The sequence below is a fragment of the Brachycentrus maculatus genome, unplaced genomic scaffold (assembly GCF_059751285.1).
Source record: "Brachycentrus maculatus isolate JH-2025_06_01 unplaced genomic scaffold, ASM5975128v1 h1tg000282l, whole genome shotgun sequence".
Lineage (NCBI taxonomy): Eukaryota > Metazoa > Arthropoda > Insecta > Trichoptera > Brachycentridae > Brachycentrus > Brachycentrus maculatus.
This window is the reverse complement of record NW_028281033.1, coordinates 5,459-33,326: the sequence shown is the minus strand read 5'-3', so window position 1 is coordinate 33,326 and position 27,868 is coordinate 5,459. Positions and strand designations below refer to the sequence as shown.

The window sequence follows — 27,868 nt, the reverse complement described above, 5'->3', positions numbered from 1 at the left end:
CAGGCAGAATGGGGACAGTTGGAGGTGTTTAAGATGAGGGTCTACAGGCGCATGTTAGGTATTCATCGGTCGGATCATGTAGGGAACAACGAGGTATCAAGCAGGGCTGGGAAGTCTAGATGCTTGCTAAATAAAGTAACACAACAGGGAGCCATGGATATCATTTATACATTTTTTTTACTTATGTAAATAATTCACATCAAACTTTTAGAATTAAATTGCAACTATGTTCATACTCAAGGCAATGGAGAAAGTGCTAAACCTATACATAAGGGAAAGATATCTCAAGATAAAACCCCTACATGTTAAACAACACGCTTATCAAACAGGTAAGTCTACAGCATGGGTCGGCAACCTGCGGCTCGACATCTTGGTGCGGCCCGCGAGATTCTCGCCGCAACGCACATGACGGACGATATTATACACAATCGAGTGAAAGGAAGCGAGAAAGGGAGCGAAGGGAATCTCATTGATTTTATTAAATACAATAAATGTCGTTAAAATATACACTTAGCGTTTTATTTTTAAAACTAAAATATTTGTACATAAATATTGTATGTATACCTACTGCAAGTGCGGCCCGCACTGATCCCCATGAAAAATATTTAGCCCTTTTACAACAAAAGGTTGCCGACCCATGGTCTACAGAATCCGCTCTGCTTAAATTAACAGACAGACTGGAGAAAGCCATATATACTCAGGGAGCTTTTTATAACACCTCAACGGAAGTCATACTCAAAAGCATGACTGAAAGGAACATCGACCAAACGATACTTAACTGGATCGAGGCGATGCTTTCTAATAGAATTGTCAAGACTGTACTCTTAGACAAAACTTTAGCTGCTCGAAAAAAAAAAAACTATTTTCATATTTGGTATTGCAGAAGATTTAGCATATCTATTTATTAATTCTTCAATTATGGAATGTTGTTTCTCAACTGATCTTGACATATTTATCAGTTTTGTTAGTAGCAATATCAAAACCGGACCTAACCTATTATAACTTGTAAAATAGTTATATAAATTAGTTAGTCTGTGAAAATAGTTTTCATTTGATATGTAAGTGGCTTGGGCGAAAATAACCTGTGTTTTTACAAGCTGGAATATAATAATTATAAATCCTGTATTTTAAATAATTTTTATTTAAAATATAACACTTAAGAAAACAGGTATTCACTTCTGAATGTGTAGAGGGATTAAGATTATGTTAATGACAGGTAAAATGAATCATATGAGATTAAAAACAATGCGAAACCTCAGAGATTCACAAGATTAAGAGCAAAAGATTTTTTCTTTTATAATTCCTCATGTTTATACTTTACCCTGTAAAGTAAATATTTATTCTTAAGGTTCACAAATGTTAATAATATAATGTGGTTGGCAAGTTACATCTTTCTATTCAGGTAGGTACTGGATCGAAATACTTACAAAAATATACATACTGGAATACACTTGATATCAATTGCTTATAATAATCATATAAAAATCCCTAAAAAATCCTTATTAAATTATCTAAAAATAATCTGCCTATTATAATCACGCTTTGACCTTAAATAGATATTATAACTTAAATTATCTAACTAAATTATAGGGTACCTATAATTTAGTTAGATAATTTAAGTTATAGGGTACCTATTTTAAAACCTTAAATTATAGGGTACCTATTTTAAAACCGCTAAAATTTGAATTTTAATCTTCATCAACTCAACATTGCATCAGTTTGATGCAGTGCCCTATGCACCACTGGGCGCAGATAAGAGCCTGTAGTGGTAGTTTGAACCTTTTATTAGATTACCCTTTTTAATAAAAAAAATGTATACATATAATTATCTTTGTAAATATAACAAACAAAACCCTTATCCGCACCCCAATGGTGCATAGGGCACTGCTTCATATAAACGCAGTGTTATCTTAATCGTTTACGCATGAAGGAAAGGTGATCAGCCCTCCGCTTCAGGTACTAGTCCAGGGTATTTTTTTGTAAATTTATGAAAAAAAAATATATCAAAACAACATATTGCGAAATTAATCTAATTTAACAAATTGTATTATTATTGTTTTGACCCAACCACCACATTCAAAATCAGTTCTGATATTTGCACAACGCGCTGCAATTATGACAAACATTTTATGTATTATTTTTAACAATTATGTTCATAAAAACTAACTAACTAACTAACCATCACGCCGCTTCCCCGCAGGGGTAGGCAGAGAGAATAGAGCACCACACCACTCTGTCCTTGCAAACATTCCTCGCCTCTTCCACGTTCATGCATCTCCTCATACATACCCGCCGATTGTTACGACTCCTAACCTGACCACTTTCAAGTATTTGGCATACCTGATCGTGCCATGTTTTTCTCGGTCTTCCTCTGCTTCTTTTCCCGCTAACATTCGCCTCCTAAATTTGTTTTACCGTTCTTTCCTCACTCATTCGTTCTATATGTCCAAACCATCTCAACACACCTTTCTTAATTTTATCGATAATGCTTATCTCAGCTTTGCATTCCTTCCTTATTTCACTATTCGCACATCTATCACACATCGTTTTATTACACATTCTTCTGAGAGATCGCATTTCGACTGCATTCAGTCTACTTTCATGCTTCTTTTGCCAACTCCATGTTTCACTTCCATACATTAGAGTTGGAACCAGGACTCCGTTGTGCACTGCCAGTTTAGCTTCCGCTGAACTGTTATGTTCATTAAAACCATTAATTTTTATTACAGTAACCATTAATTTTTATTACAGTAACCATTAATTTTTATTACAATAACCATTCATTTTTATTACAATAACCATTAATTTTTATCACAATAACAGCTATATAAGTAAGCTACAAACCATTAAGATCATAAATAATCTGTTTTAAGCTTCAAGGAAGATGACATTTTTAATATAATACATAAGTACTTCACAATAGTCATTTTAACTCTGCATGTGCTCTCAAACACAAGCTCTCAATTTACTAATGCAAAATCGCTTATTTGGTATATATATTTAGTATAAGTAGACTGAATGCAGTCGAAATGCGATCTCTCAGAAGAATGTGTAACAAAACGATGTATGATAGATGTGCGAATAGTGAAATAAGGAAGGAATGCAAAGCTGAGATAAGCATTATCGATAAAATTAAGAAAGGTGTGTTGAGATGGTTTGGACATGTAGAACGAATGAGCGAGGAAAGAACGGTAAAACAAATTTATGAGGCGAATGTTAGCGGGAAAAGAAGCAGAGGAAGACCGAGAAAAACATGGCACGATCAGGTATGCCAAATACTTGAAAGTGGTCAGGTTAGGAGTCGTAACAATCGGCGGGTATGTATGAGGAGATGCATGAACGTGGAAGAGGCGAAGAATGTTTGCAAGGACAGAGTGGTGTGGCGCTCTATTCTCTCTGCCTACCCCTGCGGGGAAGCGGCGTAATGGTTAGTTAGTTTTAGTTTTTATATTTAGTATAATTACATTGTTGCACTAAATGAGCAATATGTCGCTCACTCCTTTCAACAACGTCATATATCAAAAAACTTAATTTTTAAAGAGATCGTTTTTAAAGTTTAAAAATATAATCAAATTTATTCAAAATAAATACCAAGCCACTTATTGAACTTTTTACTATGCAACAGATCTTTTTAGGTAAAACCTGAATGTTTTTTCTCCATTTGTAAAATATTTAGTATAAGTATTTGAAAAATTATTTTAATTTTAATTTAAAAAAAAAAAAATTTGGTCCGCCTCCGTAGTGTAATGGTCAGCACGCTCGGCTACCGTTCTGGAGGTCCCGGGTTCGATTCCCAAGGGGGGTAAAATAAATATAAGTGATTTTTTCACTGTCATATTTGGACTGGTACCTGAAGCGGAGGGCTGATCACCTTTCCTTCATGTGTAAACGATCAAGATAACACTGCGTTTATATGACGCAGTGCCCTATGCACCATGGGGGTACGGATAAGGGTTTTATTTTTATTTATATATATATTTGAAAAATAATTAAACAATACCTTTTCTTCAAAATGCAAAAATAACACTTTCTGCCCTGTATCGAGTAAATATTAAGTTAAAAATATGCCGCTTTTGCTGGGATAAAGTACATTTTCTGGGCATTCCGAAAACATGCACAACTGAAAATTGACGATTTTTGATATTTGACATTGTTGAAAGGAGTGAGCGATGTGGCAGAGTGAGATGCAGCTATAATTGTCTTATAAGGTGATCACTGAGATCAACACAGTCCCATTTATCATGTTTGTGCTATTTAAAATGACATTCTTCTTTGGATTGATTACTATAAATGTCAGCAGTATGAATAATCATCAATATTTTAACCTCAACCTTTCTCTTCCGGTGATATGTATTTACTACAACCCAACTTTAAAAATGACATTATCAATATAAAACATAATAGATACAGGCTCAACATTTTTGTTTCCTCCGTAATATAATTGCGTATTACATAAAAGTACTATAATATATATAATTTTTTACATCTCATCAAAGATGAAGAAGAATATGGATGTCTGGGCATTTACGGGGCTGACGACCGTCATAGGCTGGTTTAAGTGAACAATTTACACACGTGTAACATTCACCAATTCTACCCATTATTAGCAACCACACTACTTAAATTTTTGGAAGTTCTATATATATGAACCAATTTAGAAACCTTGTTTTTGAATCACTAGAACTTCACTAGAGACATCTATTGGTGAGATGAAAAGAAGCTTTTTATCGAGCAGAAACTCTTTTATTAGTATAAAGTTTTTCATTTGCAGCAAAGTTATTATTATAATATATATTATTAGTTTTTTTTATTTTTAATATTATTCATTTGCAGCGATGGAAATAAATAATGATTGACGTTTCTCAGTGTGTGCGTACGTACCGTGCCAAAGCGCATGCGTATACGCTCATGTCACAGCAAGTTTAATAAAGAGGAATATTGTGTTTTTATTATTTATACAAATGTTTCAATTTCTGTGAGCCCAAGCGGCTCATTATTAGAAATAGGTATCAAATTGTGGTAGAGTGGGTTCGAACCGAGAAACTCTGATTTAAGAGTCAGCGACACTTACCTCGGGACCACAACCTGACACAATAAAGTAGTGCGCAAATCGTCATACGCTGTGGTCATGTCGCTACGATAGCTATTGCGGCTACTTGCGATATATTTTTTCTCATTTTCAGATACTTACCAGAGCTAACGTTACAATATTGTTACATGTTCAATTTTAACTATGATCAATAAAAGCAATATTTAGGAATTTTCAAATCACATTTTCATATGGTATACAAAATACATATCACCGTTGCACGCGGAAGTTTTTTAACACCGTAATGGAAAGGTTAACAGTCAGCCTAGGGATATGTAGGTTTGTTTGCGGCACAAAGGCTGATGCATTGGGTTGATTTGCGCTCCAACATAACCCGGGACAATCTGTTACACTTCTCCATTCTTCACGGCTAGACAGGATGGGCATCCTGCCATTCATTGGGGCCGATGAGTGGCTCTTGATATCCAATTGATGTCTTCTACACTTTATATGGTTTAATGACAAATTATCTGATAGATGACTCACGCTTCGATCAATTAACTAACTTAGTTTCTAAAGGATATAAAAAAATATTAAAATATTATTGTACAATTAATATCCTCCAAACCACTCTGTCCTTAACCCTTCTTGATCCCCCAAAATTAAAAAAAAAATCTAGGTAGACAGTTACATTCCAATTGGATTTTTTTTCGTCCTTTGCTCCACATTCTGTTGTAATAGATACGAGTGACAAAAATGTAAGCTTGGAATTGAAATAAATCATACTAATGATGTCGAATAACATCCGACATGGGAGCTAAGAGGAAAAAATCTATGTTGAATGAGATTCGACATTGGACCAGTAAGGGTTAATATAACAAAATAAATATCTCTTTATGAGTTTTTCTAAATTGTAAACTATCAAAATCTGCTTTCGTTTTTCTTGTTATAGTTGCATTTTTTAATTCATTACACATTGGCGTCAAATATAAAGTCGGATTTACATTTAGTCAGTTACTGACATCAGTACTGGCGCCGAGAACTGACTAACACTGTTTAAACATAGTCATCAGTCGAGGTTTTTATTTGGCGGTGCCTACATGATATTAAAGTCAGTGAGGAAAAATTGATTTCGAAAATGGCAGAGCTTTATACGAGTGAATTATTTGTTGAGAAGAGTTTCCCATCTGCTAATAAAAGAGTTCACGGATATGTTAGAATAAAAGATATCTTTATCTAAAAAGAAACGAGTATGAATATTATGTTAACACACTTCAAACAGGTGTTTTTTACACCTGCGGACCACTGGCGACGGGATTTGATAATTATGTACATATATTTAAGACCTTAACACAGATATTGGTACATAATATTCATATAAAAACATCAAAATGTAATTCCTACTTTTCTGACTTAGAAATGAGGCCGGCACAGAAGGTAAATATACCCTTCCCGTCCTTAAGCATCAATCGACCGAACGGGTAGAAATACCTTTCTTGTCCATAGTGTGTTGACACATTGGACAAGAATTAGAATTGTATACTAATCACAAGTAACCGCAAACCCAAGTCCAATCTGTATAATGTTTTTTTGTCTCTCACGCTCTACCAAAAGTAAGCAAATAGAACGCTTATAACTGTCTCCTGCTTTCTACCAACCGTATATAAAAGACACTTTTAAGCATTTCCCGCAACAACAACAACAAAACCCTTATCCGCACCCCAATGGTGCATAGGGCACTGCGTCATATAAACGCAGTGTTATCTTGATCGTTTACACATGAAGGAAAGGTGATCAGCCCTCCGCTTCAAGGAACCAGTCCAGGGTAATATTGAATAAATATGACAGTGAAAAAATCACTAATATTTATTTTACCCCCCTTGGGAATCGAACCCGGGACCTCCAGAACGGTAGCCGAGCGTGCTGACCATTACACTACGGAGGCGGACATTAAGCATTTCCCGCAAACAATATGTTAATTGGCGGGGGGAATGGACTGACTTTGAAAATAAACACTAGGAATATTGATGTCAACACTGTTGCGACATTGTTGTACTGACGTGAAATCATTTTTTATACCAATATATTTATATACCAAGTAAGCACTGATGATTTGCCTTTTTTTTTGAAGTTGGTTACTGACTATGTAAATATGGCTGTAAGGCAATGTACAGTCAATGACGCGGTGATACTTTAAGCCATTCGACTCATTGTTATCATACTGTATTTTCTGATACATGATCTATGATTGCTGATGTCATGATTCATACTGCAAGTGAACACATATGCACTAAAGACTATAGCTCTGACAAAGAGAAATGCTGAAAAGTTCAAGTGCACATAGTGATCCATGGAGAGATCTATGCTTGGTTTAAGTCTGAGGCCTACATCCAGCATTGGAGGACAGAGGGCTTATGAAGAAGAATTGACGATTGCTATCAAATTGCTTTTAGAAGGCACTGGTCCATCATAACACTATTTCTATTAATGACTTTTCTCTTTCAAAAACATATTCAAAGAATACAACAACATTTTATTGCAAAATAAATTAGACAACACTTATATTTATTTTAAAATTAAATTGTTAGCCCTTATGATTTACGGAAACGAAGAGTGAGGAAGCACATCACTAGCAGAAATACAAGCCACACTACTGAAACGAGGTATCCGTCCAGTACATTGATGTTGGTGAAAGGATATCCCTTTATGATGATGTTCCGGAGAGATTGTATCGGGATTGTGAAGGGAAGGAATGAAGATATCAAACGGAGTCCTGTGATCATTCCTTCTACCGGCCAGACAATACCTGAAATGAATAAGTATGAAAATCTATCAAATGATAAACTCTGTACTTAATTCTACAAAAGTAATAAACAGTTCATTTAACAAGCAAAAAATATTTATCATTGTGTTTTCAAAACTTATAGATATATTCAGAGAATGAGATGACATTCTTCAAAGGGCTCTTACATATTCTCTATCTAACCCTTATCTACACATGTTTACGCATCTTCTTCTTCTTCAAACCCTTATCTGCACCCGATGGTGCATAGGGTACTGTATCATATAAACACAGAATTATCTTGATCATTAACACATGAGGGAAAGGTGATCAGCCCTCCGCTTCAGGTACCAGTACAGAATAATATTGAATCGCTTAGATTTATTTGACCCCCCCTGGGAATCGAACCCGGGACCTCCAGTACAGTACAGGCGGACAGAGGCTTATGCAAAGACACTATAAATACATACATATAGGTATTTTTAATACTAGCACAAGGATTTGAGATTTTCACTATAATTTTACTATTTATTCGCACTCAATGGTGCATAGGGCACTGCACCATATTGATACAGTGCTATTTTGGATGTTAATTACATGGGGTAAGGTGATCAGTCCTGCCCTTTAGGTTCCCGTTCAGGGTAATATTAAATATTTATAAGAGTAAAAAATTGGTTATGTTTATTTTGACCCCTCTGGGAATCGAACCCGGGATCTCCAGTACGAAAGTCAAGCTCATTAACTACTACACTTTGGAGGCGGACATTTGAGAAGTACTTAAGTACATAAGCTAGTACGAGTATGGTATGCAACCCTGAGAACCCTAAACATTGCTGTTATTTTCCTTATCCTTCCTACTAAGTAGTAGGAATCAATTTATTTTCCAATGATCTTGCAATATCTTGCAGAAATATAGTCCGTTCATATTTGTTTTAACTCTGATTTATATGTAGTTAGCCAACATAACAACTAGAGGTAAAATAACCATAGATTTACTGTACAATATACATATCCATAGATAAGAGATCTAGCAAAGATGAGTCTTTATTAAAGATTGGAACTTGGTAGAATTCTGGATACATAGATTCTGGGGTAAGTTGTTACGGGTTGCAGATCTATTATGCAAAGGCTCAATCACTGAGATTATTATTATTATTTTTAAATATAGAATGGCGTTAGATATGAAATATATTGCTTTTGCAAATGTCAAATTTATTGAAAATTGTAACTTAACTATAAAATATGATAGACTTATTATTAAACTATAAATTTATTCCATTCAATTAAAAAAAAACAACTAAAAGTCTGTTCATAATTGGGTTCCTGCTCGCCAGGATGAGATGGGTATCTGTAGGGAGGGGAATAAGCGGGGACAGAGTTTTAAAAAATCTTGGCATTTGGTCATTTATTGGGCAAACAATGAATATGTGGTTAAGGTCTTCCTCTTCAAAACGACACTCGCAAATGGGGGAGTCAAAGACACCAATCCTCGCAAGGTGCTCTCTCGTACAGCAGTGTCCCATCCTCATTCGACAAATGGTGGATGTATCTTTCTTGTTTTATTAAAATTAAAACCTTGAATAATCCACTTTATCGAGTTTTATTTTTATTTACGACTAGTTTCGAAAATGACAATTTGTACCAGAAGATGAAAACAATTGTCGTTTTCGAAACTAGTCGTAAATAAAAATAAAACTCGATAAAGTGGATTATTCAAGTGTTTAATTTTAATAAAATAATCATGTCATTCCACAAAGTTAATGCCGAATCAAAAAATAATATCTTTCTTGTTCATCGAAATTTTCCTAAACCAAAGACGGGATGGGACAGTAGTTGTACAGGGGCAACATTTGAGCTTCGACAATTTGTCAACAGTTGTCAATAAAAACCATCAAATAATCAAAACAAATATAAATAGTATTTTTCTCACCGCATAGAAGAATCATAGGGTAGAAGCTTCCAGTTGAAACAAAGAATGCCACTGAGTATGAGTTGCAGACGATTGATATCCAAAATCCGAAGCACATCCCGACAAAGCCTTGCAGGATTAATAATCCAGCGACATTTGCAATACTGCCATTAAATGGTATTGCGTATCCGATGAATGTCACTAACATGATTTCGGCAGTCTGTAAGAAAGGAAAGAGCATAATAAGATAAATGTGTCGGGTTGTGATCCCGTGGTTAGTGTCGCGGACTCTTGAGTCAGAGTTTTCGGGTTCGAACCCATGCTACCACAATGTGATACCTATTTTTGATAATGAGCCGCTTAGGCGCACAGAAATAGTTTGAAATTGAAGTATTTTTCAAATTTCTTGAATGTTTTTCGCAGATACTTAGCTTTTGTAGCTCACAAGTCATACGGAGTTGACGTATTCGCTACGCAATGCACAAAAAAACAACATTTAGGGGTTTTTTAAATCAAATTTTTAATTCATATTTTTCAAATAGTATTTTCATATGGTGTACGGAGTGCGTGGAAGTTTTTGGTAAGGGAAAGGTAATTAACTATGAGTATTAAATTGTTTTAGAATTAGTATATACATAAACCCTGATGATGACAAGGTTCTTGTCGAAACCGTTTGGATAAAGTGTACCAATAAAAAGTGGTTAAAACATGGTTGTTTTATTTTTGAAATAATAAAAACACAATTATTATTTTTTTAAATAAATAAAATAACCATATTAATATTTTTGTTATTTAAAGCATTTTGGTCCAAGATTTTAATTTAATTATTATCACATAAATATACATGATAGATAACATTGTTTTTGTATAATAATACATGAATTAATAATATTATCCTTGGCAAATCCAATGTCATAGTTTTTGAAAGAGATAAATATGGATCTGGGTGTGAAATATTAGTGAATGGGGAAATTATGGAACAGGTAGATGATTTCGTATGTTTTGGAAGTATGTTTGCTAGGGATGGAAAGATTTATTTATATAGATTTAGAAAGGAGAGTGAATGCTGGGAACTTTGTGAATGGTGCACTTTGTAATTGGTTTCCAATTATAGGAAATAAAAGCCCATCAGCGAAAGCTAAACCGGCAGTACACAATGGAGTCCTGGTACCAACTTTAATGTATGGAAGTAATGGAATTGTCTAAATAAAGATAAAAGTAAACTGAATGTAGTGGAAATGCGATCTTTTATAGATATTCGAATGGTTAAATAAGGAAATAATGCAAGGCTGCAGAGATAGGCATTATCGATAAAATTAAGAAAGGTGTGTTAAGATGGTTTGGACATGTGGTACAAATGAGTGAGGAAAGAATGATAAAACAAATTTATGAGGCGAATGTAATTGAAAATAGGAGCAGAGGAAGGCTGAGGAAAAGTTAGCATTATCAAGTATGTCAAAAACGTGAAAACGGTCAGGTCAGGAGTCTGAATAAAAATATTATAGACTGTAGAATGATGCAGCTGATCATATGATTGTGGAATGAAAATGTAATGTAGGTAGGTACTTCTTAAAGTCTATTGTGACACATGTTTCGATGCATTCCGCATCATTTTCAAACACCGTATGTGAAGCTAAGTCAAAATTTTAGAGTTGTCACAATAAATATCAAGAAACAGTGGTATTTACCAAGTAAAACTAGTAAAAATAAAGTGACTGTCGAATCAATTAATGAAACAAATAAATTACCTGCAGTAATATGACCATGGTCTGAATTACAATATGTACGGAAAGGATTTCCGTACTGTGTACTCCGGCTACGATTGTCCTGTCCCAAACTCCTTCCAGTCTGTCAGATATCATGAGGTTTGATGTTGCTGCGGTAGCCAAGAAAAACAGGATTCTGCAACGGAGAAAACAATATGGCAGTTCCTTTGGTCATCTGGTACAAGTGCAGAAATGTTCTTGATACATGAAGAAAGATTTATTTTTTATTTGTCTGAGTATTCATGATGTGTTTTTCACATTTACCTTACCTATTCTTACTATCCTACCTGCAGACAAGCCTCTAAAAGTAGAGGCTTTGCGAGTTATTCTTTTAAAAATATATTTATTAAATAGTTCCTTCTCGTCATACGAACAATCAGCTTATTTAGTATTTTGAGATCAATATCGCTGGCTACCTCATATGCAGAATATGTGTAGATTATGTAAATTGATATATTACATCGAGTATGAAATATATTTGCTAAAATATTCAATAGAATATTATTACAAAAAATTATCTGGCGTTGTCTTATGTTGAGAATCTCTGACTTGCAAAGGATATAAAAAGAGTCATAAATGGGTAAATTGTTTAAATTAAAATTGTCTGGTACTACAATGTACCAGACAATTTTAATTTACAAACAAGTACGTATTGTTATTGAGATGTCTTCTGAATCAACCTTAGAGGATTTTTTACACACTTATTGAATAATCAGACAAAGGTAGTTTTATATATTTCCATGGAAAAAATCAATTGGTTATTCACTTTCAAATTATTGAAAAAATTGGAGATCTAGAACAGGACGCAGAAGCGTGGGTAGGCCCCAGACAAGATGGTCCGATGACATTAGGAAAGTGGCGGGCCTGAACTGGGAGAGAGTCGCGTCCAACAGAGAACTGTGGAAGTCCAAGAGAGAGGCCTTTGTTCAATATGGGACACAAAAAGAAGGCTGAAGTAAGTATGTAGTAGCTAACTATTGTAGATTACAGTTGACCTGGTGATAGAATAGTTATTCTGAAACCAGTATTTATGGAGGAAAGTTTTTTATATTATTTTTTGACATCTCATCAAAGATGAAGAGGAATATGGAAGTCTGGGCATTTACGGGGCTAACGACCGTCATTGACGACCGAACCTTGTTCTTGAATCACTAAAACTTCACTAGAGACATCTATTGGTGAGATGTAGAGAAGCTTTTTACTAAGCAGAAACTCTTATATTAGTATGTGAGGTCCAAATCCTGGATTATAATCACACACATCAGAAACGTCAGAAAATACCATTTTCATTTTTATTATTTAAGCTTATAATTTGACCAGATAATTTATTTACAACATTTTGAGTGTATCCAAATACTTGTTAACAAAATCTGGATTATCTCCAATAACAGCAGTTATTTTCATGTAATATTATGAAAATAACTCCTGTAATTGAAGACAATCCAGATTTTGATAAGAAAGTTTTTTTTTAATTTTAAGGAATTTAGTAAATTTTGCAAAGTTCAAATTAAAGTTGTACAAATTAATGAGTTACCGATAAATTTTTGAATTTGTCATAATATTTTTACATTTACTTACGTTGCCATTAAGCCCGGAGCCATGAAGTCCGTGAAGGAGCTGTTTTTAGTCCCGTAGATGGGGTCGTTGAAGTTGATTGGAATGTTTGCGAGCCTTGGAGTCAAGTTACAGTCCACCAACAAATTCTTTGCATACTGCTCATAATCTTCATAAAGTTTCTTCTTCAAGAAGTGGGAAACTTGGTGATCTGAAAACAATTTTATAAAACAAATATTTCGATCAATGTTTTTATGTGAAGAGATGTTATATGCATATATTAACAACATTTTGAGTGTGTCCAAATACTTGTTCACAAAATCTGGATTATCTCCAATTAATTGGAGATAATCCAGATTTTGTGAACAAGCATTTGGACACACTCAAAATGTTGTAAATAAATTATCTGGTCAAATTATAAGCTTAAATAAAAATGAAAATGGTATTTTCTGGCGTTTCTCATGTGTGTGATTATAATCCAGGATTCGGACCTCACATACTAATATAAGAGTTTCTGCTTGATAAAAAGCTTCTTTACATCCCACCAATAGATGTCTCTAGTGAAGTTCTAGTGATTCAAGAACAAGGTTTCTAAATTGGTTCATATATATAGAACTTCCAAGAATTTGAGTAGTGTGGTTGTCAATAATGGGTAGAATTGGTGAATGTTACACGTGTGTAAAGTGATCACTTAAACCAGCCGATGACGGTCGTCAGCCCCGTAAATGCCCAGACTTCCATATTCTTCTTCATCTTTGATGAGATGTTAAAAAATAATATGCATATATTAATTTTGCAAAATTATATTACAAGAAATAGATGATTAAAATTTTTGAAATTCTAAAATAAGTCAAAAAAGTAAAACCCTTATCCGCACCCCGATAGTGCATAGGGCACTGCGTCATATAAACGCAGTGTTATCTTGATCGTTTACACATGAAGGAAAGGTGATCAACCCTCTGCTTCAGGTACCAGTCCAGGGTAATATTGAATAAATATTACAGTGAAAAAATCACTGATATTTATTTGACCCCCCCCTGGGAATCGAACCCGGGACCTCCAGCACGGTAGCCGAGCGTGCTGACTATTACACTACGGAGGCGGACAAGATATTTATTGATATTTTACGGATTTTCATCTGGGAGTACTTCCACTGGAGGCATTTGAGATGTGGATGCATCTTAGAATGCTTTGGATATCTGTATAAACATGATAAGCAATGCAATGCTTCTCCAAAGAGCAAATAGGGAACTAATATCGAATTAAAGTGTCCTATTTGGGGAATGTGCTCAGAGGAGAAAAGTACAAGCTACTGTAACTGATCATAACGGGTAAGATCGAGGGACGAAGAACTGTTGGAAGAAAGCGAATCTACTGGCTCCATAATATACACAGATGGACAGGAGTACAGAGTGTCAAAGAGCTGTTTTGGACTGCCCAAAACAGAGTCTCTTTCTCTCAAGTGACAAGAAGAAACATAAAGAAGAAGTACTACTATAATGCTGCAGCTAGTTAATTTGGGTATAGGCAATATATTGTAAGGACCTAACTCCAAACTTAGTTGTGTTTATTGACTCCACATGTATTTTGATGTGTCCTGGTGTACTATAATTATTATGTTTTATTTTTAATTCATGTATTACTAGTAGCTACTACCCCCTCTTCAACCTTCAACGTCCCAAGGACTCTAAACTCTAAAATTTAGAATTAGTTTCACATGCGGTGTTTGAAATTGATGCGGAATGCATCAAAACACGTATCACAGTAGATTTTAAGAAAAAGTGGTATTAACTAAGTAATACATTAATTAAAAATGGATAGATTTACCACAAAGTGACTGCCAAATCAATTAATGAAATTATTTATTATGTTAAAGATCATACCACTCATGTCTATCCAATACCACAGGACACTGTTGTGAATGGATTCATTGCTGGTGTCTTTCATTTCTATATCCCGTGTTTGTAAACTCTCCGAATAATTGTACGCAATGTGGACTGCTCCTATCAAATTTCCCGATTTCAACTCACTGAGGGCTTCCTCCTTTGTGTTGTAAAATTTCTAGAAAACAAAATCACAGATTAATTATTTGGAAATGACACCTTTCATGGGACGAAAAATGTGCTTGACAAGAGGCCTAAAGCAGGACCCCAGACAAAATGGTCCGATGACACTAAGAAAGTGGCGGACCTGCACCGGAAGAGAGTCGCGTCCAACAGAGAACTGTGGAAGTCCAAGAGGGAGGCCTTTGTTCAATACTGGACGCAAGAAGAAGGCTGAAAGGACCTTTCAAAACAACATTCTCCAATTTTCTTCTCATTTGTCTGACTGAACATGTTATAATTCACATTTCCTTTTAAACTATTTTACGGATAATATGCAAATACTTTTTAACAACATTTTAGGTGTGTCCATCTTTCCTTCAGAAATCTGGGTGAACAAGGAATTGGACATAATGTAGTGAAAAAAATAATTGGTCAATTTATAACCTTCATAAATTTTTTACATAATATAATTACTAAGTGATGATATTTAAAACAATAAAAATTTATAGGTTTTTTCACTTTTATTTTATGGGCGGGTGACCGGATTTCATAATTACCGATATCATCAGACTGGTGGTATCAATAATTATATAAACATATGGCTTTCATTCCTAATAAACATATGCTTATGAAAATAAAAGAGTAATTAAAAGATAAAGAGAAAACGGATTCAAAATATTTTTTTAATACTTTTTCTAAAAAAAATAAATCATGTGTGCTCATCAACACGCGTGGCTTCTCGCACAACCGGTGACATACTGAATTGTATATTTGAGAGTTCACACTTAATCAATAAATACTGTCAATTTGAAATAATCGCCACGCTTCAAAGATGGTTCATACGGTATCTGATCTGGTATTTTATGGCCCTACGGTTGGGACGATTGAAGGATTATTGAATGATTATTGAATGATTATTGAATTATTATTGAATGATTATTGAATGATTATTGAATGGTTATTGAATGATTATTGAATGATTATTGAATGATTATTGAATGATTATTGAATGATTATTGAATGATCTTTGAATGATTATTGAATGATTATTGAATGAAATTTGAATGGTTATTGAATGATTATTGAATGATGTTTGAATGATTGTTGAATGATTATTAAATGATCATTGAATGATTATCGAATGATTATTGAATGATTATTGAATGTTTATTGAATGATTATTGAATGAAAATCGAATGATTATTGAATGATTATTGAATGATTATTGAATGATTATTGAATGATTATTGAAGATTAATGAATGATTATTGAATGATTATTGAATGATTATTGAATGATTGTCGAATGGTTATAGAATGATTATTGAATGATTATTTATGATTATTGAATGATTATTGAAAACTTATTAAATGATTATGAATGATTATTGAATGATTATTGAATGATTATTGAATGATTATTGAATGCTCAAGATATTACCTTGACCAAAACGTTTTCATCCAAAGATTTCAAGTACCGACAACTTAGCTTGTTGTAGTGGCAGGTGTACTCCGCGCTGTCGTAGGTGGCTGTCACCAGCGAGGTGTTGAAGCAGTCGCTGTAGTTGGGGACTTCATCGTTCACGATGCCGATGGTGAGTTCCCTGGGGTCGTGGCCAACGGAAAACAGGAAAGCGCACATCTGGATGATGGGAAATGTCACCAAGAATATGACTCCCCTGAAACATAAATCACATAATTTGAGTAGGTCCTAATACTAACTAACTAACTAACTAACCATCACGCCGCTTCCCCGCAGGGGTAGGCAGAGAGAATAGAACGCCACACCATTCTGTCTTTGAAAACATTCCTCGCCTCTTCCACGTTCATGCATCTCCTCATACACACCCGCCGATTGTTTCGACTCCTAACCTGACCGCTTTCAAGTATTTGGCATACCTGATTGTGCCAAGTTTTTCTCGGTCTTCCTCTGTTCTTTTTTCCAATTAAATTCGCCTCATAAATTTGTTTTTCCGTTCTTTCCTCACTCAGTCCTAATATTTATTCATAATTTACACCGATTTTTTGAATCTACTGAGTTGTTTGAACGAATGTAATGAATGTTTGAAAATCCATAACTAGGCGAAACAATTGTCATAAAAAATGTGTTTTTTTAACCATATAATACTACAGCTTAGTAGACTCAATAAATCAGTGTTTGATTTAACATTTAACAGATAAATTACAAGTGAAAAAAGGATAATAAAACAAATTTATGAGGCGAATATGGTGATAGAAGCAGAGGAACATCGAGGAAAACTGTTAAGAACATTTAGTTTGTTCTTAACAGTTTTCGACGTTTCAGCAATGATTTGTAAACACATGATAAGATCAAGGAAATAATGTAATTTGATGACGGAAAACTAGGAAATTAAGTAAAAGAATACGAACCCTGGATGTCGAACCCACTGTTGAATATTTTTCCAAAACAACGCTTTAAATTTGTAATTTCGTGAGTTTTGCTTCATTTTTGTAGTTACTGCCTCGTCGTTATTGTTGTTGTTAGACTTGGCAATGTTCGAACCCTGGAAGGAATTCATCGTATAAAAAATTATTATATGACAACATATTACGTTACTAAGCTTAAAGGCAGCATCTACATTCAAGCCAGTCTGTAAGCAGTCATTTAATCATGATTTTATTTTTATTGATAATAATAATAATAATAATAATAAAACCCTTATCCGCACCCCAATGGTGCATAGGGCACTGCTTCATATAAACGCAGTGTTATCTTGATCGTTTACACATGAAGGAAAGGTGATCAGCCCTCCGTTTCAGGTACCAGTTCAGGGTAATATTGAATAAATATTACAGTGAAAAAATCACTTACATTTATTTGACCCCCCCTAGGAATCGAACCCGGGACCTCCAGCACGGTAGCCGAGCGTGCTGACCATTACACTACGGAGGCGGACAAGATATTTATTGATATCTCAACATAAATGAAGAAAAATAAAGAAGTCTGGGCAAATGCCCAGAGTACAAAGCTTACAAATTTAAATTGGCTGGTTTAAGTGATCACTGTCAAAAATGTGAAACTGTGAAAAATCAACAAAAAAAATTTTGCCTTTGAACATGACTGGATGTAATAATTTAAATGTGTGAGACTGAACAAGTATTCTCAATACGATTAATATTTAAAGCATTACTTTGTGGTTAGTCATTTTTACTTATTTATTTTTTTACAAAAATATTAATAATATTAGTATATAACCACTCACCGAGATTTTTATGTCTACCGGTTTCGAGACGTACCCGTCTCTTCGTCAGGACAATCACTACTACAGCATGCAGACAATACCACCCTTCACCACCATAGCACCATTTACACACTTAAAACTACACAAAATGTTTAACACATGCGATTTTTGGTCGACCCGAAGACCAACATGCACTAAAGTTTTCACCACAGACTTGCGTTACGAGCCGAGGTTAAACATGCACTGCATGTGCTATGGTGGTGAAGGGTGGTATTGTTTGCATGCTGTAATAGTGATTGTCCTGACGAAGAGACGGGTACGTCTCGAAAGCGGTAGACATAAAAATCTCGGTGAGTGGTTATATACTAATATTATTAACATTTTTGTAAAAAAATAAATAAATAAGTATTCTCATGGTTTAATGATTACTTACATCAAGGTTTGCCATATACATGTTGTTGAAGTCTTCGGAGGATTCAAAGCCTTTATTTACCTCTCCACTCTCTGGGTCATGGCATTGGGATGGATCGATGGGGTTTTCTGTGGACAAAATACCTTAAATTAGAAATGTTCTGACGGTATTTTAAATATAATATTATGTATTTTAAAATAATACTAACAATATCTGGACGAAAATGAATAATGAAAATATAAAATAAAACTCTTAATAATACCATTTTGAGTTAACTATGTTAACACGACTAGTTTCGAAAACTACAAATCGCTCACTGCTTTCAACAACATCATATTTCAAAAAACTTGATTTTTCGGGAGATCGTTTTTAAAGTAAAAAAATATAATACAATGTATTAAAAATAAATACTAAGCCACTAATTGAACTTTCGAGAACTACAAATCGCTCACTCCTTTCAACAACATCATATATCAAAAAACTTGATTTTTCGGGAGATTGTTTTTAAAGTTAAAAAATATAGTACAATGTATTAAAAATAAATATCAAGCCACAAATTGAACTTTTAACTTAATTAAATTTTTACTTATTTTTAAAATAAGACTGCCATTTCTGAAAAAAGTCGCAAAATTGTATAATGTATAAGGGTTTCAAAATGTATGATGAGATGCCTGAAAGTATGAACAATGAAAAGAGTCTGAAAGAATTTAAAAATAAATGTTTTGTTTACTGTAAGAGTATGTAATTTACATCATATCGCTCACTCCTTTCAAGAACGTCATAATTCAAAAATCATCGATTTTCAGTTGTGTATGTTTTCGGAATGCCCAGAAAATGTACTATATCCCAGCAAAAGAGGCATATTTTTAACTTAATATTTACCCGCTACAGGGCAGAAAGTGTGGTTTTTGCATTTTGAAGAAAAGGTATTATATAATTATTTTTTAAAACATACTAAATATTTTTCAAATTAAAAAAAAATATTCAGGTTTTACCTAAAAAGATCTGTTGCACAGTAAAAAGTTCAATAGGCGGCTCGATATTTATTTTTAATGCATTGTATTATATTTTTAAACTTTAAAAACGTTCTCCTGAAAAATCAAGTTTTTTGATTTATGACGTTCTTGAAAGGAGTGGGCGATATGTAAATATGCATATGATGTAAATTAAGTGTAAAAAATAGTTAGTATTCAATTAAATATAAGCTAACTAAAGAAATAAATAAAAATACAAAAATAATAATTCTCGATGTGTGTATTTTAAGGTATAGTTTTTTTGCGTTCCTTTAAAAATGCTGTGGGTGGAATTATAACTTTTTAGAAATACATAATTAAATTCAACTTATGACGATATGTAATAAATATTAAGGAATAATGACCTGCGTAATTATTTATTAAGCACTTGTATACTGTAGCATTGAATAAAGTATCAATTACTAAGGATTTCAGGTTACATTTCGCAATGCGTACAAGTATAAACCAGCCTTGGAGGATTGGATTTTTGCTAACCCATTAAAACATTTGTCGATATTCGAAATTATTTTATATCTTTTATATTTAATTTTAGAAAAAATTAAACAATTTGTGTTTTTATTATGTCCGCCTCCGTAGTGTAATGGTCAGCATGCTCGGCTACCGTTCTGGAGGTCCCGGGTTCGATTCCCAGGGGGTTTAATAAATATAAGTGATTTTTTCACTCTAATATTTATTCAATATTACACTGGACTGGTACCTGAAGTGGAGGGCTGATCACCTTTCTTTCCTTCATGTGTAATCGATCGAGATAACACTACGTTTATATGAAGCAGTGCCCTATGCACCATTGGGGTGCGGTAAGGGATTTATTATTCTATTATTTACAAAAATAATTCAATTCCATACTATTTCTGTGAGCCTAAGTGGTTCATCATTAAAAATAGGTATCAAATTGTGGTAGAGTGGGTTCGAACCGAGAAACTCTGACTCAAGAGTTCGATACACTAACCAAGAAGTTTTTTTTGTCTAAAAGACAAAAGTGTAGGTTTTGTTGACGTATTTCTGTGTTTTAGATCTCGTAGTTCCATGTATGTATCTATAAAGTGTGTTAATTTTGATTTATGTGCTTTGCTGGGAGGTGCTTTCTTGTATTATATGAGAGTAATTTTTAAATGCATATGTAAGGATTGTTTTAGCGTATAAATGTTTTACACTCTCCTTATCATTCATCGTTCACTTTGTGTAATACCACTTTGATAAATACTAATTCGTGACTACCAGTTTCAAAATAATCATTCCATCATCAGGCCATTAAAATAAATTTATTACTTTTTTTAATCAATGTATTATTTAGTAAATACCACTTTTTCTTAAAATCTACTGCACATACGGTGTTTGAAAATGATTCGGAATGCATCGAAACACGTGTCACAGTAGATTTTAAGAAAAAAGTGGTATTTACTAAGTAAAACATTTGACGTGGTGAAACCACGTTTCTCCTCTAGCCTGGCAAAAATAATCAATTATCAATCGTTTAATTTAATTAGTCTTAGGTAAAAAAAAATTCTGTGCGCGCAAATATTTTTTATGGCTCCGACCTTTTATAATTTACCTGTCGTAAAATTAAAATGTGTTAAAAGGTTTGAATCATAAAAAAACTGTCGCCAACCCGCTGGCCTTTGTAAAAAAGGGATTGAAGATATTTGCCGATGGTTCTTTATTATTATATAGCGCAAATAAAATTATTGCTAATTGAAATGTCTAGACGTTGAAAATTTTGGGGGTGGATACAAGCGCACCGTCAGCCAATGAAAAATGGTTTCGAGGGCGTGATCTTCAAGGAGAGAAACCGAATATAACGGGAAGAAATCAGTGGGATCGCTCTCTTGGAAGCCAACAGTTGGAAGGATCAGTTGGGAGGAATCAGTCGTAAAAGGAAAGACCGACCAGTCGGACTGGTCGGAATAATCACTTGGAAGTCGGGGACTTAGAAGCCAGGACTTGGAAGTCAGACTTGGAAGCCAACAATTGGAAGGATCAGTTGGAGGGAGTAAGTCGTAAGAGGAGATCGACCAGTCGGACGGCTGGTCAGTCAGAAGACACAGAGAAGAAGAAGAGTTGGAAGGAGCATTCGGGAAATCAGTGGGATCGAGGAGTTGTAAGCAGCAGTCGGGAGAGATCAGGGGGATCGAGCAGTCGGGAGAAATCAGTTAGAAGGAGCATACCTACACCAGGTTTTAAGACTTAAGTGAGGAGAAGAGCGGGAGCTCTACACAGGGAGGAAGAAGATAGAAAAAAAAGGGGAGTTACTCATCCGGAGTATCCCACGCAGAAAACGCTGCGAGAAAAGCAGACCCACGCCGGGTCATAAGCCTTCAAATTAAGAGCTGAAGCTCTACTAGGAGAAGAAGAAGATAAGAAGCAAGAATCATCGCACGGCGGCCCGTCATAAGAAGAACCTCATCCCAGCATCCAACGGCGCAGCTTTTTCACAAAGGATCACGACCACCCCAGCATCATGGCGCATCTTTTCCACCAAAGGTTAGAATAAGTTTAATTTAAGATAGGATTAATTAATTTTAAGCTAATTTAAGATAGCAGATAAGATTAGTTTAAGTTAAAGTCGCTTTCGTATAATTATTATATTTTTAATTAAATTAATTTAAGTATATTTTTTGTGCAGAATTTTCTTTCATTTCCCTACCCCTCCTTCTAATATTCCCAAGGTATATCAGCTTGATAAGGTGGGCGACGTCACATTAATTAAAAATGGATAGATTTTACCACAAAGTGACTGCCGAATCAATTAATGACATTTGTTACTATCTGACATTTGTTCAAAAAAGGCTCGAATAAGTGTTTATTAAAGTGGTATTACACAAAGTGAACGATGAATGATAAGGAGATTATTATATAACCATACCACAATGTTAACAATGCTTTTAATATTTTCATGCAATTCATTTAAGTTCTTATCCGCACCCCAATGGTGGATAGGGCACTGCACCATATAAACGCAGTGTTTTTTGTCAAATATATAATTGTTTGACTATCATAAATTGTAATTTTTTAAATACATTCCTCTGGAGGAGTCCATCTCGGAACTTTGAAGCTTTTGACTTATTATAATATATTTTTCCAATTTATTTAATTTAAAAAAAAAGATAAATACGTTTGTTTTTTTTACTGTTTCATACTATTGCTGTGAGCCAAAGGGGTTCATTATTAGAAATAGATATCAAATTGTGGTAGAGTGGGATCGAACCGAGAAACTCTGACTCAAGAGTCCGCGACACTAACCACGGGACCACAACCCGACACTTATTGCGAAATGAATTTTCATGTACATTATCGTTGGTATGTGTTTTTTTGAACGAACTGAATCGACGCAACAAATATTTTTTAAATAAACATATCGCTCATTCCTTTCAACAACGCCATAAATCAAAAATCGTGAATTGTCATTTTTTTCAGTCATGTTTTCGGAATGCCGAGAAAATCTTTTATATCCCAGCAAAAGCGGCATATTTTCAACTAATATTTACTCGCTACAGGGCAGAAAGTGTTGTTTTTGCATTTCGAAGAAAAGGTTTTGTTTAATTATTATTTTTAAATATACTTAAAAATTTTAAAATGGAGAAAAAACCATCAGGTTCTACCTAAAAAGATCTGTTGCTCAGTAAAAAGTTCAATAAGTGGCTTGATATTTATTTTTAATACATTGTATTATATTTTTAAACTTTAAAAATGATCTCCTGAAAAATCAAGTTTTATTTTTATTTTTGACGTTGTTAAAAGGAGTGAGCGATATTTCTCTTAGGCCACTAAAGGGTTGATAGTTGAAATACGATTTCGCGTGTACATCTCGAGAGTGGCCGCATGGCCGATGGACAGTGGCCAATAACCGGTTTCGGCACAATTCATCGTATTTTTACTACCAAGGATAACGGCTAGAGACCGCTGTGTCCGATTCAATTAAGTACATAACTGCAGTATATTGCAGCCAACAGGTGGAGTGCGACTAAATAGTGCAGTGGCGTACATTTTAAAAAGGAAGAAGAAATATGCAAAACTTTGCATTACCTATCGAGTATTCCAAATACTCGGAAGTGGTCAGGCAATAATTTAGCAAATATAATTTTAATTAAAGTAGAAAGAATCAATTAATGAAGTTATCTGTATAAAATATTTTTACATTTCGCTCACTCGTTTCAACAACGTCATATATCAAAAATCGTCAATTTTCAGCTGTGCATGTTTTTGGAATGCCCAGAAAATGTATTATATTCCAGCAAAAGCGGCATATATTTACATAATATTTCCCGCTACAGGGCGAAAAGTGTTTTTTTTGCATTTTGATATATGACTTTGTTGAAACGTGATTTTTCAGGAGATCGTTTTTAAAGTTTAAAAATATAATAAAATGTATTAAATATAAATATCAAGCCACTTATCGAACTTTTTACTGTGCAATAGATCTTTTTCGGTAGAACCTGAATGTTTTTTCTTTATTTAAAAAATATTTAGTTTATTATAAAAAATAATTAAACGTTACCTTTTCTTCAAAATGAAAAAACAACACTTTCTGCCCTGTATATGGTAAATATTAAGTTTAAAATATGCCGTCTTTGCTGGGATATAGTACATTTTCTGGCCATTCCGAAAACATGCACCACTGAAAATTGTCGATTTTTGATATATGACGTTGTTGAAAGTACCAGACCATATTTTATTTTATTTATTTATTAAAAAAGAGAAATATTTGTGTTTTAATTTACACAAATATTCAATTTCATACTACTTCTGTGAGCGGCTCATTATTAGAAAAAGGTATCAAATTACGGTAGAGGGGTTCGAAACGATAAATTCTGACTTAAGAGTCTGCGACACTGACCACGGGACCACAACCCGTTATTGTATTGTAAATTTAAAAAAAATCTAACCTAAGTTAAAAATATGCCGCTTTTGCTGGGATGTAGTACATTTTCTGGGCATTCCGAAAACATGCGCAACTGAAAATTTACTTTTTTGATATATGACGTTGTTGAAAGGAGTGAGCGAAATGTCAAATATGATTGACGTACGACCCCATTTACAAAAATTATAACATCTTCCGATAGGGTGATAAATTTTGCGCCTCCCTGTACATACAAGCGTGCAAAAACCACTCATATTTTGACATTTACTACTACGAGAGAGGATGGAACGCCACACTCTTCTATCCTGACATAAACTCCTCGCCTCCTTCACATCCATACATCTAGTCATACATGCCCTCCGATTACGCAGACTTTTGACACCGCCAGATTTTAGGTTCTGATTAATCTGATCGTGCCGAGTCTTTTTCGGTCGTCCACGTTCTGTTTTCCCTCTCACATTCGCCACATATATTTTCTTAGTCATTCTATCGTTATTTTGACATTTAAAATGAAAAATGTAATACTCATACATTGCAGAATATATTTTACCTGAGTAATTATTGCGTAAAAATATTTTGTACGTCTCTGAGCGGAAATGCGAACTTCTCAGTAAATTGTAGGCGAGTTGACTAATAAAAACTAGTTGCGAAATTTCCTTCAATGGTCACACCTTCTAATAATACAACATGTTACTCTCGATGTATGTCATTCTGAATCTAATCGACAACTATTGACGCTGTGAGATATTTTAACACGCTGGTCGGATTAAGCTCTTGACTGGGCAACAAAGAAAGCTGATTCAAATTTTTTATTTAATATTATGCACCCCAATGCACCTAAATATCAAGCTGAAAATTTTATATATTATTTCGAGAAATAAAAATACTTTGTGTTTTGATCCCAAATTCTTATTATGATTAATTTAGTCATGAACTAAACCCTGAAGAGGGCAACAGATTGTTGCCGAAACTAGTTGGTTAATAAAATAGTGAGAGGATCAAAACACAAAAAACTAACTAACTAACTAACCATCACGCCGGGGGTAGGCATAGAGAATAGAGCGCCACACCACTCTGTCCTTGCAAACATTCTTCGCCTCTTCTACTTCTCTCCTCATATTGTTATTGTTACGACTCCTAACCTGACCACTTTCAAGTATTTGGCATACCTGATCGTGCCATGTTTTTCTCGGTTTTCCTCTGCTTTTTTCCCACTAACATTCGTCTCATAAATTTGTTTTACCGTTCTTTCCTCACTCATTCGTTCTACATGTCCAAACCATCTCAAAAAAACCATCTCAACAAACCTTTCTTAATTTCATCGATAATGCTTATCTCAGCTTTGCATTCCTTCCTTATTACACTATTCGCACATCTATAATGCATCGTTTTGTCGCACATTCTTCTGAGAGATCACATTTCGACTGCATTCAGTCTACTTTCATCCTTCTTTTGCCAACTCCATGTTTCACATCCATACATTAGAGTTGGAACCAGGACTCCGTTGTGCACTGCCAATTTAGCTTCCACTGATAGGTTTTTATTTGCTATAACGGATTTCAGTGCACCATTCACTTTGTTCCCAGCATTCACTCTCCTTTCTATGTCTTTATCAATCTTTCCATCCCTAGAAAACATACCACCCAAATACACGAAGTCATCTACCTGTATTTTTATTTCTCGAAATAATTTATCAATATGATCCACAAAGTTAATGCTTTCAATATTCAAAACAGAAATTTTTTATAATTATACCTCTCAGATCATGGTCTATCACTTCGTTCTTCCCAAGAAAGAACACTTTCCAATACTCGCCATACATATTATTCTTCAGTAATTCCTTCTCTGTCCAAGCGGCAAGACTATGGAATGAATTACCTCTCCTTGTAAAAAATGCACCTTCTCTAATAACTTTTAAGAAACGTCCGAGACATTATGTACTATCTATCATTAGAATCCTAACTGTCCATCAAACCTCCTCCCTTAGTTTTTCCCTCTACCTCCTTCCCTAAACTCCCTTTTCCATTTGCCTTCCTTATTATCATCAATTTGTAACTTATGTTTTTTTTAATGTTCAAGTACTATCTACCCTCTGATTGTAAACAGCTATATATAGTATCAAACGTTTTGAAAAATATCACTAGTCTGTTTTTGGTTGGTTGGAAGATAATGCTTTTTAGCAACAAGCCGGCCAATGTACTTATTTCTTTTCTATACATGAAGCTTAAATAAATACATAATAGAAACATCATGGTTTGACAGTTGTATGCGCATGTGAGGATAATGGAATCATCCAGACTGGCCCGCGTTGCATTGTATAGCCAAGTCCAAAGTAAACGACTCCCGGGTAGACCACCGAAGAGATAGATTGACAGCTAGGAATCAACATCGCAGGAGGCTGATCCCTTTTAAAAATAGGCAACAAGGCCTACAGAAGAAGAATAGAAACACATCAAACAGAACCTAACACATGCCTCTTTTACAACATTTTGAGTGTGTCCAAATACTTGTTCACAAAATGTGGATTATCTCCATTTAATAATCCAGGTTTTGTGAACAAGTATTTGGACACACTCAAAATGTTGTAAATAAATTATCTGGTCAAATTATAAGCTTAAATAATGAAAATGAAATGATATTTTCTGGCGTTTCTCACGTGTGTGATTATAATCCAGGATTCGGACCTCACATACTAATATAATAGTTTCTGCTTACTAAAAAGCTTCTTTACTTCTCACCAATAGATGTCTCTAGTGAAGTTCTAGTGATTCAAGAATAATGTTACAAAATTGGTTCATATATATATAGAACTTCCAAGAATTTGAGTAGTGTGGTTGTCAATAATGGGTAGAATCGGTGAATGTTACACGTGTGTAAAGTGATCACTTAAACCAGCCTATTACGGTCGTCAGCCCCGTAAATGCCCAGACTTCCATATTCTTCTTCATCTTTGATGAGATGTCCAAAAATCATACCTCTTTTAGTCCAAAGGACTTTACATATTATGCACTAAAGGTGTATAACTTGCTTCCATTATCCACAAAGTCATTAAATAACGAAACTAAGTAAAAAAGATCTATTCATAAATGGATAATTTAGGTGGATATATCTGAAATAGATCGCATCATTCGATCACGACGTATTTGATTGCATAATCAATTATCTTACATTATTTTTTTCAATTTTAAATCCCGAAGGAAACCCAAACATGCTATCCAAAAAGTATTTGATACTTTCATAAAAAAAATTACGTCAAATCCGGTATTTATCGCTAGAG

At 34.2% G+C, this 27,868-nt stretch overlaps 1 protein-coding gene across 1 annotated transcript; it reads right to left on the bottom strand.

The window, feature by feature from the left end:
- Positions 1–7,181: 7,181 nt before the first annotated feature.
- LOC148305173 (ABC transporter G family member 20-like) lies at positions 7,182–18,822 on the bottom strand. The gene is made up of 8 exons (XM_088267114.1): positions 18,721–18,822; positions 17,476–17,609; positions 16,526–16,763; positions 14,924–15,101; positions 13,065–13,251; positions 11,469–11,622; positions 9,742–9,940; positions 7,182–7,835 (listed from the first exon to the last, which is right to left on the bottom strand). The coding sequence occupies exons 1-8, from the start codon at positions 18,739–18,741 to the stop codon at positions 7,621–7,623; spliced, it is 1,326 nt and encodes a 441-aa protein (XP_088123240.1). The 5' UTR covers positions 18,742–18,822; the 3' UTR covers positions 7,182–7,620.
- Positions 18,823–27,868: the final 9,046 nt, after the last annotated feature.

Excerpts from the sequence above, each read along its gene's own strand:
- LOC148305173 (XM_088267114.1), bottom strand. The coding sequence starts at position 18,741 with ATGTATATGGCAAACCTTGAT. Across the intron at positions 11,623-13,064 it reads GCTCCGGGCTTAATGGCAAC|AATCCTGTTTTTCTTGGCTA; the intron begins GTAAGTAAATGT and ends TCTCCGTTGCAG. Across the intron at positions 7,836-9,741 it reads CCCTATGATTCTTCTATGCG|GTATTGTCTGGCCGGTAGAA; the intron begins GTGAGAAAAATA and ends TATTCATTTCAG.